The sequence below is a fragment of the Condylura cristata genome, unplaced genomic scaffold, assembly GCF_000260355.1.
Source record: "Condylura cristata isolate star-nosed mole 26May11 unplaced genomic scaffold, ConCri1.0 scaffold00001, whole genome shotgun sequence".
Lineage (NCBI taxonomy): Eukaryota > Metazoa > Chordata > Mammalia > Eulipotyphla > Talpidae > Condylura > Condylura cristata.
Window position 1 is genome coordinate 60,673,589 of NW_004567102.1, and position 16,621 is coordinate 60,690,209.

Sequence of the window (16,621 nt, forward strand, 5' to 3'; positions counted from 1 at the left end):
GTTTCTGCTCCCCACTCTGTCTCTGGTGAAGCCTCTCGCCGCCCCTGAGCCTCTGGCCTGTACCCCAGTTCTGTATGAACAAATAAATAAATCTTAAAAAAAAAAAAAAACAATGATAAATCTTAAAAGCAGATAGATAAGTAAAAGCTCATTATATACAGAAACACAGATATCAAACTACTAGTAAAAAGAATTGTAACTCAGAATACTGAATAATAATTAAAAAATCCTGTAAACAAAATTTTATACTGTGAAAATAGCTTTTAAAAATTTGGGAGTATACAGATTTTAGATATTCAACTACCAGATAACAATGTAAATGTATTTAAATCCATAGGACCATATCCCTAAACATAAGATAGCAAATTTGTGTTATGTATAAATTAATTTTTAAAAAGTGATCTTTGTTTGTTTTATTGCAACTTAAAATGTTTTTAATTAAAAAGAAAGCTACTTTAAAAGATTACCTTAAAACAAAATAACAATGTACTGTTGAGAGTTTATAAGAAAGGTAGAAGTAAAATGTATGACAAATGCAAAAGGCTTGAAGAAGAGACATTGAATTATAAAAAGTTAAGTATTATAAGCCCTAAAGTCACTTCTAAAAAAGCAAAAAAAGTCAGTTTACAACTAGTATGTCTAGGGAGATAAAACAGTACTAAAAAAATGGCCAGAAAAATACAAAATAAGGCAAAGAAAACTTAGCTGTTCAAAAAAATAATGAACAGCTAAGGCAAACAGAAAAATGGCGTAGATAAGCTTAAATACAGTCAATGCTGAAATTAAATGTAAATGACATAAACACTCCCAATTAAAAGGCAGAAATTTTCATATCAATACAAAAGATAAGATCCAATTAAATCTTCTACAAGAAACCCAATTAGATATGAAGACATATAAACAGAAAAAGTATATACCATGTTACAATTAAAATCAAAGTTGATTTCAGAGGAAAGAATCAAGGTAATTTCACAATGAAAGAGTACAAAAAACATGGGATATTGATGGAGGACACATACAATGAAGATTATGAAGTAGGGTTTTTCATCCAGGGCCTACTGACACTCTGGTAGGGCATATTAATTCTCCATTGTTTGGGGCAATCCTCTGTACTGCAGAATGTTTAGCAGCATCCCTGTCCTCAAACCACTAGGTACATTCAGCAACCAGACTGTAACAACAGTCTGCAGTCACTGCCAAATGGCCCTTGAGTGTAGGGGGTGGTTGTGGCAAACTGTACCTGGTGGAGAACCACTGCTATGGAAGCATCTGCTTAGAGGGCTCTCTTTAGAAAACACTCCTGAAGAAGAAGCAACTATTTTTCTTTTGTTAAGTTCAGGAAACGAGATTTAATACTTTATTTGAAAATACTTATTCAGCATGTGCCATTCACAGAAAGATTTTTGTCCATTTTTCATCTGTGTATGTGTGTGTGTGTGTGTCATACACAACACACATCCAATGTATCTACCCATTGAAATTGAAGGAATGTTATTTGTGGTGGGATTTTTGGTGATATTTTAACTTTGTACTCTACATTACTTGACTATTCATAGCAACTAAGAATCATTCTACAAAAACAAATAATTATACTGGAAAATAAAAATCTAACAGAGGCATTAAAAAAAATTCTATTAACTAACACCATTGTTGAGATAGGGGTAGGGAAAAGCACAGAAGGAGGTAAACATCACTAGTAATGCTGTAGTTAAAGGACTAGCTCAGGAGGTCCATACATGTTTATGAGAGTGTTTAGAGTGAGCACCAAAGAGAATGTTAGGCATAAGTGAATGCTTGATTATTATCAGTCTAATTCTCAACCACTTAACAATACAAATAAAAACATAAATAAAAAACCTAATGCTCCAATATTTACAGAGCAGTACTACTAAATAGATGAATTTTACCGCTTTCATAGTTTTTTCATAGCTTAGAAATTTTCTAGTTATTTTATCAGTGAGGAAAATGCTAAGCTTTCAGGAAAAAAAAAAAACTTCAGCAAAAATTGGGCCTTAAATGTGAACAAAGGAACAATGTAATTTGTTTTAGTTTTTGCCTAACAGATCGAATTTAATAATTTGAATACTTTTAAACATTGTATAAACTTTAAATGTGTCAAAAACACCAAGTAAATGAGCTAGCTGACTGTAAAGGCTGTGGGAAGAAATGTATTTCTATACTTCAAGGCAAATTCCCCTTCAACAGATATGGAACAACACTAAAATTGAACAATTTAGGAATAAGAAAAGGGAACAGATTTAGACAATAATCTACAACTATGATGAGCAACCTTGCTTATTTAGTTTCTCTGCCAGTGATCCAATGATCTAAAAACTGGAAGGTAAGAAAATTGCCTCACCTTACCAAATTACCTCAATACTAACAGTGACTAAAAGGCAGGTGTCAGTTTTAACTCCCACATTTCTCCACTTAATGAAGGTGTGAAACTAAGCTGTAAAAACAATAGTAGGAATAACAATTTTTCCATATTCCATTTTCTTTCCGATTAAAAACATATTTTTAAAAATCCTTATAACTTTATTTTTTTTAAATAATAATTGTCCTTGAGGCAAAGACTATTTCTCACTGATCTGAAGGAAAAAAAAAAAGTATTCCTTCCTTTTAAAATCTTTACTGTATACAAATAACATGTCTTTTCGAGAATTGGACAAATCTGACTTTATAAGTAATATATGACATTTTAGAAAACCAGCTTTTCTTTGTAATTATAATAGTATTATTGAGCTAAACGTGTTTACTATATAACAGTCAACAGATTCAAGTAATTTCTTATTGAGATAAAAGTGTATCAGAGTCCTTGCCTAATTGCAATAAGAAAAAATAACAACCACGAGAATGGCCAGGGTTGGAGTAACATCACATATTAATATTGGACATTTATAGTTCAGCCCATATCAAGAACTTTAAAAGAAGTGAGGTATATAAAATTATCAAAATGCTGGCCAAAGTAATACCTGAGTCGTCTGCAAAGTCAAACAAGAAATCATTAGAACTGGAATTTCAAAAGCATAGATTAAATAAATAATTTGAATCCATATGTCTTGCACCAAATTACAAATACCCTTGTTAACTCTAAAGGCAATGTTTCACGGGGTGGGGGGAAGTGATGGTTATTTTATCCTGAAGATCAAATGCAACGTACCCCTAATTAAACATGAAATTTCAGGTTACAAAAGCATGTTTTATGTTAAATAAAAAGTCCCAAGAAATCCAATACTATAGATTTGGCCAGCTTTTCCTGATGGATAAAATATGAGCATTAGAGTAATTTTCTCTTCTCGCGAAGGCCGCAGAGTTAGGACTATTTATTTCAAAACGATATTATTACATCGATATACTACGAGGCTGTCCTAAATAACGGGCACTTCTTAACTGTTCTGCGCGACAGAACAAAGAGGCCGACAAGCACCCAGGAAGGCAGTCTGAGATCGCTGTGAAGAGGGTACCTTATAGAAAAAAGGGGTCCTAACAACCTTTGTAAAAGTGGTCAGGCAGACGCCGAGAAAAACATTAAAAAAAAAGAATAACCTGGGGCAGCTGTCACAAAAGATGGGTGGGGGAGGGAGACTACCAGCTTTCTCCTTCATTCCTCCCATCGGGGTCATCTTCCCATCTCTACCTCTATTCACGGCCAACCCGGTCAGCATTTTGCAAGACTCAGTGCCCAGAAGCGGAGTTTCAGAGACTGAAGGAGATGGAGAGAAAATGAAGACTACAGACACGCCAGTCTGGGTGGGGTACCGCGTTCCAGCCCAGACTCTTAGCCCTTCTTGGATCCCTTTCCCTGTCACCTCTTACGCTAGCACCCCCAAAGGACGATAAAAACCACTTACCCAGCTCGCCATGGAGCACAATCCCAAGACGCTCCCCATCGTCTCAACGTCTCTAAACACTGACACTGACAAGATGGAGACACCGCCTTTCGGGGCTTATTTACTATCTGGGAGCCTCTTCCGGTGCGGAGCCCACCCCGCCCCTCATCCTTGCGTCACTTCCTTTTAGACTGGGAGGAGAAGGATGGACCAGGCGTCGCAGTGAGGTTGCGCATGCGCGTCTCTGGGACACTGGTCCCTGGACGAAATTATCCAATACAGCGTGTGGAAAGCGTCTGATTAATACTGGACTGAGCGTAGTTTGCCAAATTAACAAAATGCTGTGAGACAAATTCACATTTATTACTACTTATTTGAATTTTGGTGTTAATAGAGGATAAAGTGTAGGCTGTAGTTGATGTTTTGCCCTCCTGCATCATGGGAACCTCTTAAGCCTTTTGCAGAAATTGATTTCTCTTTCTTGGTACTCACCGTCCTACACTTACTGCTTGTTTTTCCAATTTTGCGTCTCTTTTTTTCTTCCCTCTAATTTTGTCAGTAAGCTTTATTGAAATGTTTGAGATGATGTAAGCTTTTTACCACAAGTTTCTTAAGGACATTTTAATTTCTTATCCTATTAAGATGTTTTGAACAGTTTGCACAATAAGTTTTTAATTAGTTATATGTGAGGACACACTAAATCTAAAAACTCAAACATACTTAACTTTATTGAATGCCACAAGCTGTTGGGACATTTGGAACCCTTTTTAGGTGATAATGAACATCTTCAGGAAATATAGTAACATAAAAATCCTAGTTATTGTTTATTGTGATTAGTCCCTGAGGAATTCTGGAAGAGTAGTAATAACTGTACTAATAACTTAAACTAGGAAGAGTTATTACTAGTATTACTAGTTATTACTAGTAACTAATAAAGTTTTGGGGTTTTTTTGTTTGTTTTGTAAAATGTACAAATGAATGAAGGAGCAAACACCTAGGAATCTGGGAGAATTGCGAGCACTAATGGATAGCAGTTAAAAAGGAAGGGATAGGACTGGATGAAATATAATGGATTTAGTTTGAGCATGTTGAATTTGAAGTCTAAAATGTTACCTCTCACTACTTGAAAATGCCAAACTGAAAATCAAGAGCTCTTCAAATATAAAACTTAAAGTAATTTACTTGCACTTCTAGTGGAATATATGGAAAGAGAAGTGTTGATGAGGTACTGGAGACCTTACTATGGAACTAGTAGGAATAAAATTTATTACTCTGTTTTCTTATGATGTGACCTGGTTCAAAGACCAACCTCAAGAATATTTTTTGAGTGGATAATTTCTAAAAGCATCAGAATATGTTTCTAATAATAATGTTATAATATTTTTGGGGAACTATCTAAGAAATATTTCAAAAATTGTTGACTGGTATTGCACTTTATATTTTTGTGATTGATTCTGGTAAATTAACGTTTTGAAGTATCTAAGAACATATGTTCCTTACATTTTCTAAACATAAAGTTTGACTTTGAAAATCCTTTTTTCTTTGGTACATGCTAAAGTAGTTTAGAAATACTGTTGGAAGAAAAGATGAACTACATAACCCTCTGGCAGTTTTAAAATATCTTTCTTTCATAACTGAGCTTTTAATCAATGCATGGCATTAAAGAGGTTAAGGTTACCTTTTTTATAGCAATATTCAGAGCTATTTGCAAATGAAAGATGGAATATGTAAACTTTAACATTCAGATTAATATCATGAAAAATCAATAGCCTCTTAGGGAATTTCAGAAGACAAAAATCAGAATAGATAATCACAATAGTGGGCTCAGAAAATTTTGGAATACTATGTAGGCTGGTATTTCCCCTCAACAGTCTGGATTCATTTTCCCATTTGGATAAAAAAAAAAAAAAAGTGCCCAGTAGACATGATTGTGATAATTTTAGTCCAAAGAAAATGTAAAACAGGGTTACCAAACTTCTTCTGTAACAATAAAAATTTTAATTATCATTCATAAAAATGAATATAAGCCTCTACAATCCCCAAGAGTAACATGCCCAAAATCTACCTTGGCAGTTAAATAAGTTACTGTGAAATATAGGCTATGGAATAGCATTCATTTAACTGCTATGACTCAATGTCCCAAATAATAATTTTGGTTTTAAAGTTTATCTGCTTGGCACTAATTCCATGGCAGTGTACAGGGAAATACTTAGCTTTCTATTTCCTATGGCAGTCCCTATTTGAGTTTAGTGAAAAAAAGGATTGTAATTTATCTCTGCTTTATACTACTCTGGAAGTTACTGTCTGATTGTTAAAAATCAACCCTATTATGCCTAATGCTTAGATTATATTAAAATATAAGCTATGACAAACAAGAATAGCTAGTTCAAGCTTCATATTGAACCCAAATAGATTGATGGTATTCCTCCAGAATAGGTGTAATACAAGATTATTTTACAAAATTGATTATAACATGCAGTTATGCCCAACTTTTTAATCTATACTGACTACTATTAACAGACAATATGGAACCAACATCCTGCACTTCATGAACTTTGTAAGCTTCCTCCTGAACTGCTCCAGTTATAACTCCCTGAAGATTAGCACAGTTACACCTCTTAAGTGGTTTGCTATACTTCCTTTCCTCATATCTCTGCAAAGTATAAACTGGGGAAATCAGTTCAGTGGTTCATACAGTAGGTGTAAATTTAAGGTGCACTAGGAGTGTACAGAGTTCCTCTTGTCATTTGTCGACATGACAGTTTCACTTGCGCTTTGGCTGCTGCTGCTTTCTACTTTCTAAAGTATCTAGCAGTTTTCCACAAGACCTTTCCTTCCCTACTATCTGTTGTTGTTTGTTAGATGTTAGTAGTCTGTAACCTTTCATTGTCCCTAAATTCTTCATCCATATCCATGAATAAATACTTCTCATTTTGCACATTATATTAAAAATTCCCTTCTAACCTAGAATCATTCATCTACCAAGGTTAGCTGAAATTAGACTTACCTTTGGTCCCAAGACCTCAGCATTTACACACCTCTCACTGAACAATTAAAAAGTTAATTTCTCAATGGATTATAGGAATGAAATATTGTGAGAATATATTTTTATGACAACAATCAAATCAGGCATAAATTAGAAATCGTGCTTCTTAGTTCCTCTGCTCTAATTAGACCAACACAAACTAATGTGGGATATAACACTGTAGGTCCTCAAAATAAATTGTGTTAAAGGATGTATAAGTTTTGTGCAGAGTTCATATTGTTGAATACAGGGAGGGAAATATATGAAAAGTATTTTATGACTTTAACCCTGAATTGATTAAACCCAAAATGTAAACATTTTCATATATTCCACCATATGTTCTATAAGAGTATGACAGAAGTATAGATTAGGACATAATAACCTATAGGGGTCAGTATTGACTTAGAATTGGAAAAGACTTGATCCCAATTACAGACATGCTTTTGTCAGTTGAAAGCTTCATATAATTCATCCACTTGGGTCTCTACTCTTCATTGCTTCATTTCTTCATTTTTCAATCTTTTTCCTTTCCAAATTATTTTCAGTGTCTAACTGTGAACACACACCTGTTTTTTACAATTCTGCTTTAGTAATAAAGACAGTCAAAACAGTAGGGTTTTTTTTCTGAATAACTTTTTCCATTCATTGGAGATAATAGAATGAAAAGTTCTCCCTTTCCTTATTTTCTGTAATATATCTTTTAAAATTCCCTTTTTGATATCACTTTTCCAATTAGAAAAGTTTTTTTCTAATGATACTGATTTGTGACTAGAAAAATGTTATACAATCACTTTTCTATTTGTAACCAACCATCTGATTGTTTTTTCTAAGTGTTACATTAATCTTAAAAAGGAAAATATATATTAGAGGAATATAAACATCCATAAATCTGTTAATTCAGGTTTATTCCTCCCAATTTTCTTGTTATTTTTTTCCCCCCAGGGTAGAGCAGGAACAGAGCCCACCACTACCACAAATTATGCAGCCTCACACTTGGGGAAATCATAAGTGTCTCATATTCCAGCACAATGAAATTGGGAAAACCACCATTGTGACCATCTCCCATGCCAGGTATATATTTTTATGTTTTTTAGTTCTTTTGTCCTTACTTTTTTTGTTTACTAGATAAATTCAGTTATAGGTAGAAGCAATTGAATATCTCACCATAAGTTTTTAAATCACATATTTTTTTGCATTTCTTGTAGTATTTAGTTGTATTTAGCTGCTGCACTTTGATGTGTTTAGATTTATAGTTACATTACTTCAATTATGACTTTTATTACTACACTACATTCTTCTTCTTTATTCCACTAAGTGTTGTACCTTTTTATCTACCTCTCACCAGCACTTATATTATTTCTTTTGAATGGTTTTAAATGTTACATTTGAACTCCTGCTATTTTAACTGAAGCAATCAGCATTTTTATTTTTTCCCTTATACTTCTTACCCAATATTTGTTATTTTGCCACTTTTAAGGCAGGTGGGGGGCACAGAGAGACATTTACATTTTTTTCAATTCCCACCAGACCTTTCTATATTTATTTTAATAGTAGCATATTATAGTCAGTGTTCACCTGACTTTCTTGCCTTAAAGTTTAAATCTTGTTTAAAAGTTCAGTGACTTTTTTAAAAAAGATTCATTTATTTATGCATACAGAGTTGGGGTACAAGCAAGAGGTGCAGGGGTAGTGAGAGGATTCACCACAGACAGAGTGGGGAGCAGAACAGGAAGATCCACAAGGTACACTGTTGAGGGGAGCAGAGGGAGAGATCAGAGGTCTGCCAAGCCATGTGGGTCACCTCTGGGTCGGGGATAAACTCATGCTGAAGTGCTTTAGCTTCTTAGTGCTGTGCTTTAACCTGCTGTGCCACCAGGATGGTCCCAAAAATTTCAGTGACTTTTAGTAGGCTATGTTTTGGTACTGAACATTCTGTATCAAGATTCTCAAGTATGGGAAACTTTACATGGGTAGACTCAATTTTTTTCTTTTTTTCTGAGAAATTTGTCTTGAATTATAATTTAATTTTCTGTATATGCTACTATGCACTATATATGTCTTTCTTTTTAGAAACTCCATTTGTTTATATGTTGAATGTATTTTGTTGAACCTATTTTGTCTACTTATTAAGAATGAGTACTTATACTGTATCTACTTATACCTAGTACCTTTTTTTTTTTTAATTCCTAAACTCTTTATTTTATTTTGATTGGTTTCTTCTACTTTATGACTAGCCTCTGCTAATTTATATTTCCCATCATTTTACGGCAATTTCCCAGAGAAATCAGATGGCACTCAGAGAGGTGAAGAGAGAGAAATTTACTTGTCACACTGGTGGGATCAGTCCCAAAAGGCTGAGCCCCCAGTTACAGGAATGGTGAGGTTTTGTACAGGTTGTATGAAGAATCTTGTCATTCCATCTGTCATAGCACAAGCATTTTTTATTGCTTGGGAGGGGGGTCAAAGTAGCCATAGCTACTACTGTGGGCAAGCAGCACACTGCAGGGACTTTCCACTCCAACGAGCAGCAGAATCCAAGCAACAGACTCTCCCAAGCAGGAGGCCTGGGAAAGTAGCAGGACCTAAGCAGCAGGCTTGAGAAACTTCCTTCTTCAATACTACTATTACTTCTTCATATTTTGAATAAATTTTTACATTTATTTTTGCTTTGTACTTCATAAAAGTTAATTTTCTTGTTCAAGATCTTGGCTAACTGTTTTTATCTGTTTAATGCTTTTTTTTTTTCCTGGTTTATGATCACCACCTGCTATTTGTTTTTCTTTTCCCTTTTTAAATTACCTGTATAAGATCTATAAATAAATAACAGACTCTTATGTTTATTTTCATCTTAAAGGAAGAGTTTTGTCCTAGACTTAATAATAAAAGGAGATTCATGTGAAGAAATGATCAACACTGTATTCCACCCTGCTTGAAACTTTCCTTTTGACCTAGAATTATATTTGGGAAGCATTGGACTTTATTTCTCCTTAGACTGGAAATTGTTCCTAACCCTTAGCTCCTTACCAAAGTTTCTCTTTTTTTTCTTTTGTCTTCTTTTTTTTTTTCTGAAATAGCCCCAGCACATTCCATATAAATGTTTGATCTAACAATTAATTTACCCACTAAACTCAACTTCCATGCATCTTCTTTAAGATATACCCTCCTCTTTTTCCTAATATTCTCATTTCTTCTCTGCTTTCTATATAACGTGTGCCATTGTGTGTTACCTGCATGATTGCACTTATCTCATGATACTGTTCTGTTATGTTTCCATTTCCTAAAGAAGACCAGGCCTTTTGAGGACAGTCAACGTCTCCTTTGCATTTTTTAGCTTTAGTCTAGAAAATATTAGCCTGTGATGGAAAATCAGTAAAACTAGTTGAATTAATTCATAGATGAATTATTTAGGGGGAAAAAATCTAAACATATTGGCATACTCGTATACGATGGGTAACTTCATATTCCTGACCATAAAATAATACATATATTTAGAATTTTAAAGATAATAAGAAAGCTTTGATCAATGATTGTATAGCTAAAATTATAAAATTTAGCAGTTCAGCTTAAGAAGCACAGACTTGTGTAAGTAAGATTATAATGAGTGAATCTAGTTACTTTTTAGAGAATTCCATAGCAGTTTGCTTGTTGGTTAAGTGGATAGGGATTTTTTGTTGTTTCCAGTAACCCACGCTGCACCTGTGATGTGTCAGCAAAGTAGTGCTATTCCTGTCTTTTGCATTTCATTAGTTATAATTATTGCAGTTGAGTCTTAGCTGAAAATTCTCTATCTATAGTAAATAGAAGCATTATCTTATTGCAATAAAAAAACTAGAAAAGTTAGCTTCTTCATAAAATTAATAAGCATTATTCATAAAATTAAAGAGCATTATTTACATGTATTCTAGAATCAGGTATCTTAACATCAAGGATAAAGTGTTTTGCTGTTAACTCTTTGGAAAATGTATTTCTGATATTTTAGCAATGTATCTCCCTCAGTTGTGTATGACCAAAACTGAACCAAACTTGATTGTATAATTAATCTATAAAATTTTGGAAATAAAAGTAGACACTTAAAAAACAACAGCAAATAGGCCCTCCCTGGTGGCGCAGCGGGTTAAAGCACAGCACTGAGAATCTGAAGCCACTTCCGCATGAGTTCGATTCCGCCTGCCTCCTGCCCCGGAGGAGACCACATGGCGAGCCAGACCTCTCCTGACACATGGCGAGCCAGACCTCTCCTGACCCGCCCGCTGCTCCCCTCAGCAGTGTACTTCGTCAATCTGCCTGTTCTGCTCCCCACTCTGTCTCTGGTGAAGCCTCTCACCGTCCCTGAGCCTCTGGCCTGTACCCCAGTTCTGTATGAATAAATAAATAAATCTTTAAAAAAAAAAAAAAGCAAATAATTTTTTCTTTGTCTTATGGGAAAGGTAGTACTAGATAGACTACATACTAAAAAAAATAAATATGTAAGAGTGTATTTTATTGTTATAAAATACTATAATACTAGTTAAATAAGTACTTATTGATAGATATAATACAAATTATGCTGCATGATAAGTATAAATGATGAGAAGTTCTGATATGCTTACAGATACATTCTTAAATTGGATAAAAAGAAGTAAACAGTGGGTGTTTTGTATAATGTTTACCTTATTATGAGGGGCCTGAAGGTGAGCTTACCAATATATGGTAAAGAGTATATTTCTGAATGTCATGTTTAGAAAATGATGCCTAGAAAGAAATCATCTAGGCTTCTGATGTGATACATATTAATAAGTTTATCAAACTGCTCAAAACTATGTTAGTTAATTAATTATGTTGTTTATTACTGAGTAATGTCGGTCTTATCATTGCATATGATTAGGAGCATTGATTCACAGCTCTTCAGGTATATTTTACTATACCACATCCATCAGGAAAGCATCCATAATTTGGGGCCCCTTCTCTCTTTGCTCCCTAGTTCCTACCTTCCCACTTCGATAGCCTCAGTTTTATAGTTAAATTTTGATTTGATTTTCTGTCTCTTTGCTTTATTTGTTTGTTTGTTTTTTAAAGTCTAAATCACCCAATATTTGTTTTATTGCTGGTTTATTCCATTCAGAATACTCCCCTTCACTTGCCATTATTTTGTCACAGTGGCATGATTTCATCTTTTTTTTTTTTAAGTAGCTGTGTAGCATTATAGTGTGTGTGTGTGTGTGTGTGTGTGTGTGTGTGTGTCGACTGTAGCTTCTTTATCTACATCACGGCTCTTGGACGCACGTCGCCCGTCTATAACTTGACTGCTGTAGATAGTTAGAATAGGAATGCATGTAGCCCTTAGCATTTGTGTCTTTATATTCTTCAGGTCGAGACCTAGGATGAAAATAAGGTATATCTATTTTTGAGAAACCTCCATGCTCTTTTCCATAGGGACCAAACCAATTTACATTTATATCAGTGGTAGTGGTATAAGAGAATTTCTTTTTTCTGCACCCCAACCAGTACTTGTTTTTGGTCTTTCTAGTGGGCTGTTTTCACAGGTATAAAGTGGTTTCTCATTGATTAGTTACTTGTTTCTTGATACTGTAATAACATTTTTTTTTTTTGAGACTCAAAATTTGTAATGTTTTTAGCATCATTTTCTTGGAAATATTTTAAAACAACAAAATTGTTCATTTTTTCCCAGATTGAGTTTTATGTTCTATGAAAATAGTGAAACAAATCAAGAAAGTGTATTTATAGTCTTAAATGTATTTATAGTCTTAAATCATAAAACATTAACAAATTCAGAGAAAAGCAATTTGTGACATGATCTATTGAGAAATATCTCTTACGCTTTCCTTCCTACCTCCTATCTATCCTCAAATGTCAGTAAAATTGAAAGGCTTTAATGTAAATCAATATTAAGTTGATTCTAGCTCACAAAGTAAAATTTCATTTTTTATTTTGTTCTTCCTCAGGATAATAATCACTATGACAAAATATCTCAACAAAACCTCACCTTTTAATGAATGAGATAATTTGATCTCTTTTATATAAGAATATAAAATAAATGACTGTTCTGAAAACAAAACCTGAATCTATGGCTTCTCTTAGAATTTAAAATACAGAAATATGAGTAGCCCTGAATTGTAACTAAGAGATGCCTTGTAATGTTGAAGAATTTGGAAGCTTTTCCTTGTAGCTTTTAGAAATGCCAAGCCAATTTAAATCTTTACAGTATTCAAATCCAGATTCTGTATTGTATAATGCATTAGTCTTGACCAAGAAAGTTGGGATTAAATACATGTGGAAGGAAATCTTACAAATTGTATGGTTGCTTTTAACAATGAAACATAAAAATGATCTTATTCACTGAGAAGAGAAGAAAAAAATAAACTATTTTAAAAATAAAATTTTTATTATGAAAATTATGTGAGTAAAAATAAAACAAGTCATCCAGAGTGCTTGCAAAAATTTCATCATTAGACACACACCTTACATGTCTCCCCAAAACTCCCAGAGAATTTTTAATTTGATATTTGCTTACAAGTAAATTTAAGAATTTTCTAGTGCTTTCACTCTCTACCAAATGTTAGTTGCAAATGGATTTTTTTTTTATTATTATTATTCTTTAAATGTTTGCCAGTGGTTCTTTGATAAAACTTCTGTATGCCCTGCTGGAACAATGTCACAAGTCTTTTGACTTTCACAGTTAAACATTCCTCTTGTATTTAAAGCCAGAATGCAGGCTTCATAAAAAGCAGACTGTTACAATGCTTGAGATATTTTGCGTAGGCATTAATAATAAATAAATAAGGTATGCTATTTCTGGAATTTGGATTAGAATGTTGAAGTCTAAGTCTAAGGAGTTGACTTATTTTATAAGTTTGATTATTTCCTGGAGTAGAGAATAAATATATGGAGTATGAAATAGCCTGTAATTTAAGAGAGAGTGTATAGTCTGTCCATACTAGGAAGGTTAAAGTCCTGCCTGGGGCACGGTAATGGAATACTGCATTGAGAGAGTAGCTGTACTTTCAAACTCTTAAAATTCTGACATGGTTGTGTGTTTTAATTATAACCAGATTGGTTTTTTTCTTAATGTTCTATCCAGATAGTACTTGAATTATTAGTTAAAGGTTTTTTTTTTTTTTTGTCTACTAATGACTGTCATCTTTTTGTCATCTTTTTTCACATTTACTTTAAATGTGAGTTTAAAATTAAGAGAACTGTTATTTCTAAATATTGCATTCCAAAGCTAACAAGAATATTTTAGTTGACTATCCATTTTCAAACTTAGTCTTTTGAAAGTACTAATTAATTTAGAGGCATAGTCAACAAGTGCATTTTTTTGATAAGTTCACTATTTATCCATTTATTTCAAGGTAGGAAAAAACATCTAGTTAATTTTTCTCTTCCAGATTCATTTTAGTATTAAAACTTATACCATTGTATACATTGCCATAATTGTAAATACTATCAACTCGTTAATGTGTTTATCTAAAACGTTTACTATATATAAGCTATTATTGTAAGTACTTACATGTATCCACAACATTCAGCTTGCTTTTACAAAGCCATAAAAGGAAGAGGGAGCAGGAATATGTGCCTAGACCTGAGAACTGTCCACTGCTCCCTGAACAATGGGAAAGGATCATGTGGAGAGAATAGAAGATTATCTCTCCTGAAACAAAACAATTAACATAAATAATATCCCATGGAGCATACTTTGGGAAATGCTGTTAACATATTCTCTTTCAGAATCTGGTAATTAGGTGATCTGTATTGCCACAGAGAATAAAGTGAGACAAAATGGGAAACTAGATTACTCCAGTTAATTGCATGGAATATAAATATGAATTCTAAGTAAGAACTTATACTGAAATTATTTCCCAAAAGAAAACTAGGATCTAGTTTTAAAATTAGAACAAAGAGTCATCCTCAAAGTTTTTATCAGGGTTTGGGTTAAAATATTAGAACTGATGTATCAAAGTAACATCAGAACAGTGTAAAAAAAAGCAGATGTAACATTAGTAAAGACTAAATTCTCTAGGTAAAAAAGCAGATATAACAACAGTAAAGAAGAGGAAGAGAGGAGAAAATGGTAATATGAGACTAGATCACAAAAATTGGAACCCAAGGGAGGCGGATTCAAAGCCAGAAGAGAGAAGCATCAGCTGGCCAGGGTGACTGGTTTAATAGCAGAAACATCAAGGGCGATGTTAAAACGGTAGATGAAGTTCAGGTTAAGAGTAGTGATGGAAACCCTTGGCAGTTTAAAGAATGCCTGATGACTAAATACTTAACTGAAATAGGTCATAAAACTTTCTTGACAGGACTAAGAAGTACATTCTCATCATCAGAGATGGGGATTTGAAACCCAGACTGTATGTACAAACATTGTTAAACAAATTCTTATCTTCCTAGATTTTTTTTTTTAACCATTTGCTACCCCCTAGCCTAAACACATTTGTTTGATGATTCTTCACAATTTTATTGTTTCTTTTTCTAACAGGTATAAAAACTTCCTATACGCTTATCTGTTTCTGTTCTTCATTTTCTTGTAAAGACTCCCATGTACAAGTAAAAAATTCAATGAAACTTGTAGAAACTCCAGTTAATTTATCTTTTGTAATTTGATTTTCAACTCCAGCCAGAGACCCTAAGTACATTGAGAAAATCTTTTTCCTCCCTTCTGTACTTTTTTAAAACATGAATTTTGGGGCCCTCCCTGGTGGCACAATGGGTTAAAGTGCAGCACTTTGAAGCTATCTGCAGCCACTGGACCATTAGTTTGTTCCACAGCCAGGGAGGTGGCCCGCATGGTGCAGCAGACCTCTCCTGTCTCTCCCACTGCTCCCTTCAGCTAATCTGTCTGCTCTGCTCTTCAGTTTGTCTCTGTTGAATCCTCTCCCCCCTGGCCTTCTGGCCTATACCCCAGTTTTGTATGCATAAATAAATAAACCTTTAAAAATATGATTTTTTTTTAAATGCAAAGACCATTTACTGCAAAGCCACAATACAACTATCAAATCAGAAAATTTTTTGGTAAAATAGAGTCTGTTGAGGACATTCAAATTGTGTCAGTTGTCTCAGTATGGTATCTTCTATAATGGATGGATGGATGGATATAGATAGACAATTTTTTTAACCTTGGAACAGTATCCAATGAAAGATTATATGTCACATTGTTCATCAGTTTTTCTATTATCCTGAGATCTAGAACCCTCTTTCAATCTTTCCCTTTGTGTGTGTGTGTGTGTGTGTGACCCTGTTATTTTTTTTTTTTTGAAGATTTATTTATTTATGCATACAGAACAGAGTACAGGCCAGAGGTGCAGGGACGGTGAGAGGATCCACCAGAGACAGAGTGGAGAGCAGAACAGGTCAACTGATTAATTAAACTGCTGAGTGGAGCAGCAGGCAAGTCACATAGCTGCACCCACGCTCCCAGATTGACATCTACGTGCAGGTGCTGCAGGCAGACGGAGGGACCTATATATATATACACATATATATTCAGCGTACAGAAACGGTTTATTCCAACAGGGAATAAGGCACCTGAGACCTCAAACAGGGCTCTGGCCATGTACACCCACAGGACAGACAAATAAATACACCATCGGCCCCAGCGCGGGGCGGAACTGGGTGTGGACACTGGAAGGGGGTGTCCTAGAGGACGCAGGCATCTGAGTCACATAAATAACAGCATTAAATACTCGTCACTGAATTCTCATAACTTAACGTGTCCCGGAGGCGGACACGGCTCCCTGGCACCGCGGTCCAGCAGGTTCGTTTC

General features: G+C 34.2%; 1 protein-coding gene across 1 annotated transcript in view; it reads right to left on the reverse strand.

Annotated features, from left to right (window-relative positions):
• SERINC1 (serine incorporator 1) overlaps positions 1 to 4,019 on the reverse strand; it is an 18,774-nt gene extending 14,755 nt beyond the window's left edge. Inside the window, exon 1 of the mRNA XM_004673822.2 lies at positions 3,855 to 4,019. Coding sequence (XP_004673879.1) covers positions 3,855 to 3,893 — 39 coding nt within the window. The 5' untranslated portion in view covers positions 3,894 to 4,019. The remainder of the gene's footprint in view (positions 1 to 3,854) is intronic.
• Positions 4,020 to 16,621: the final 12,602 nt, after the last annotated feature.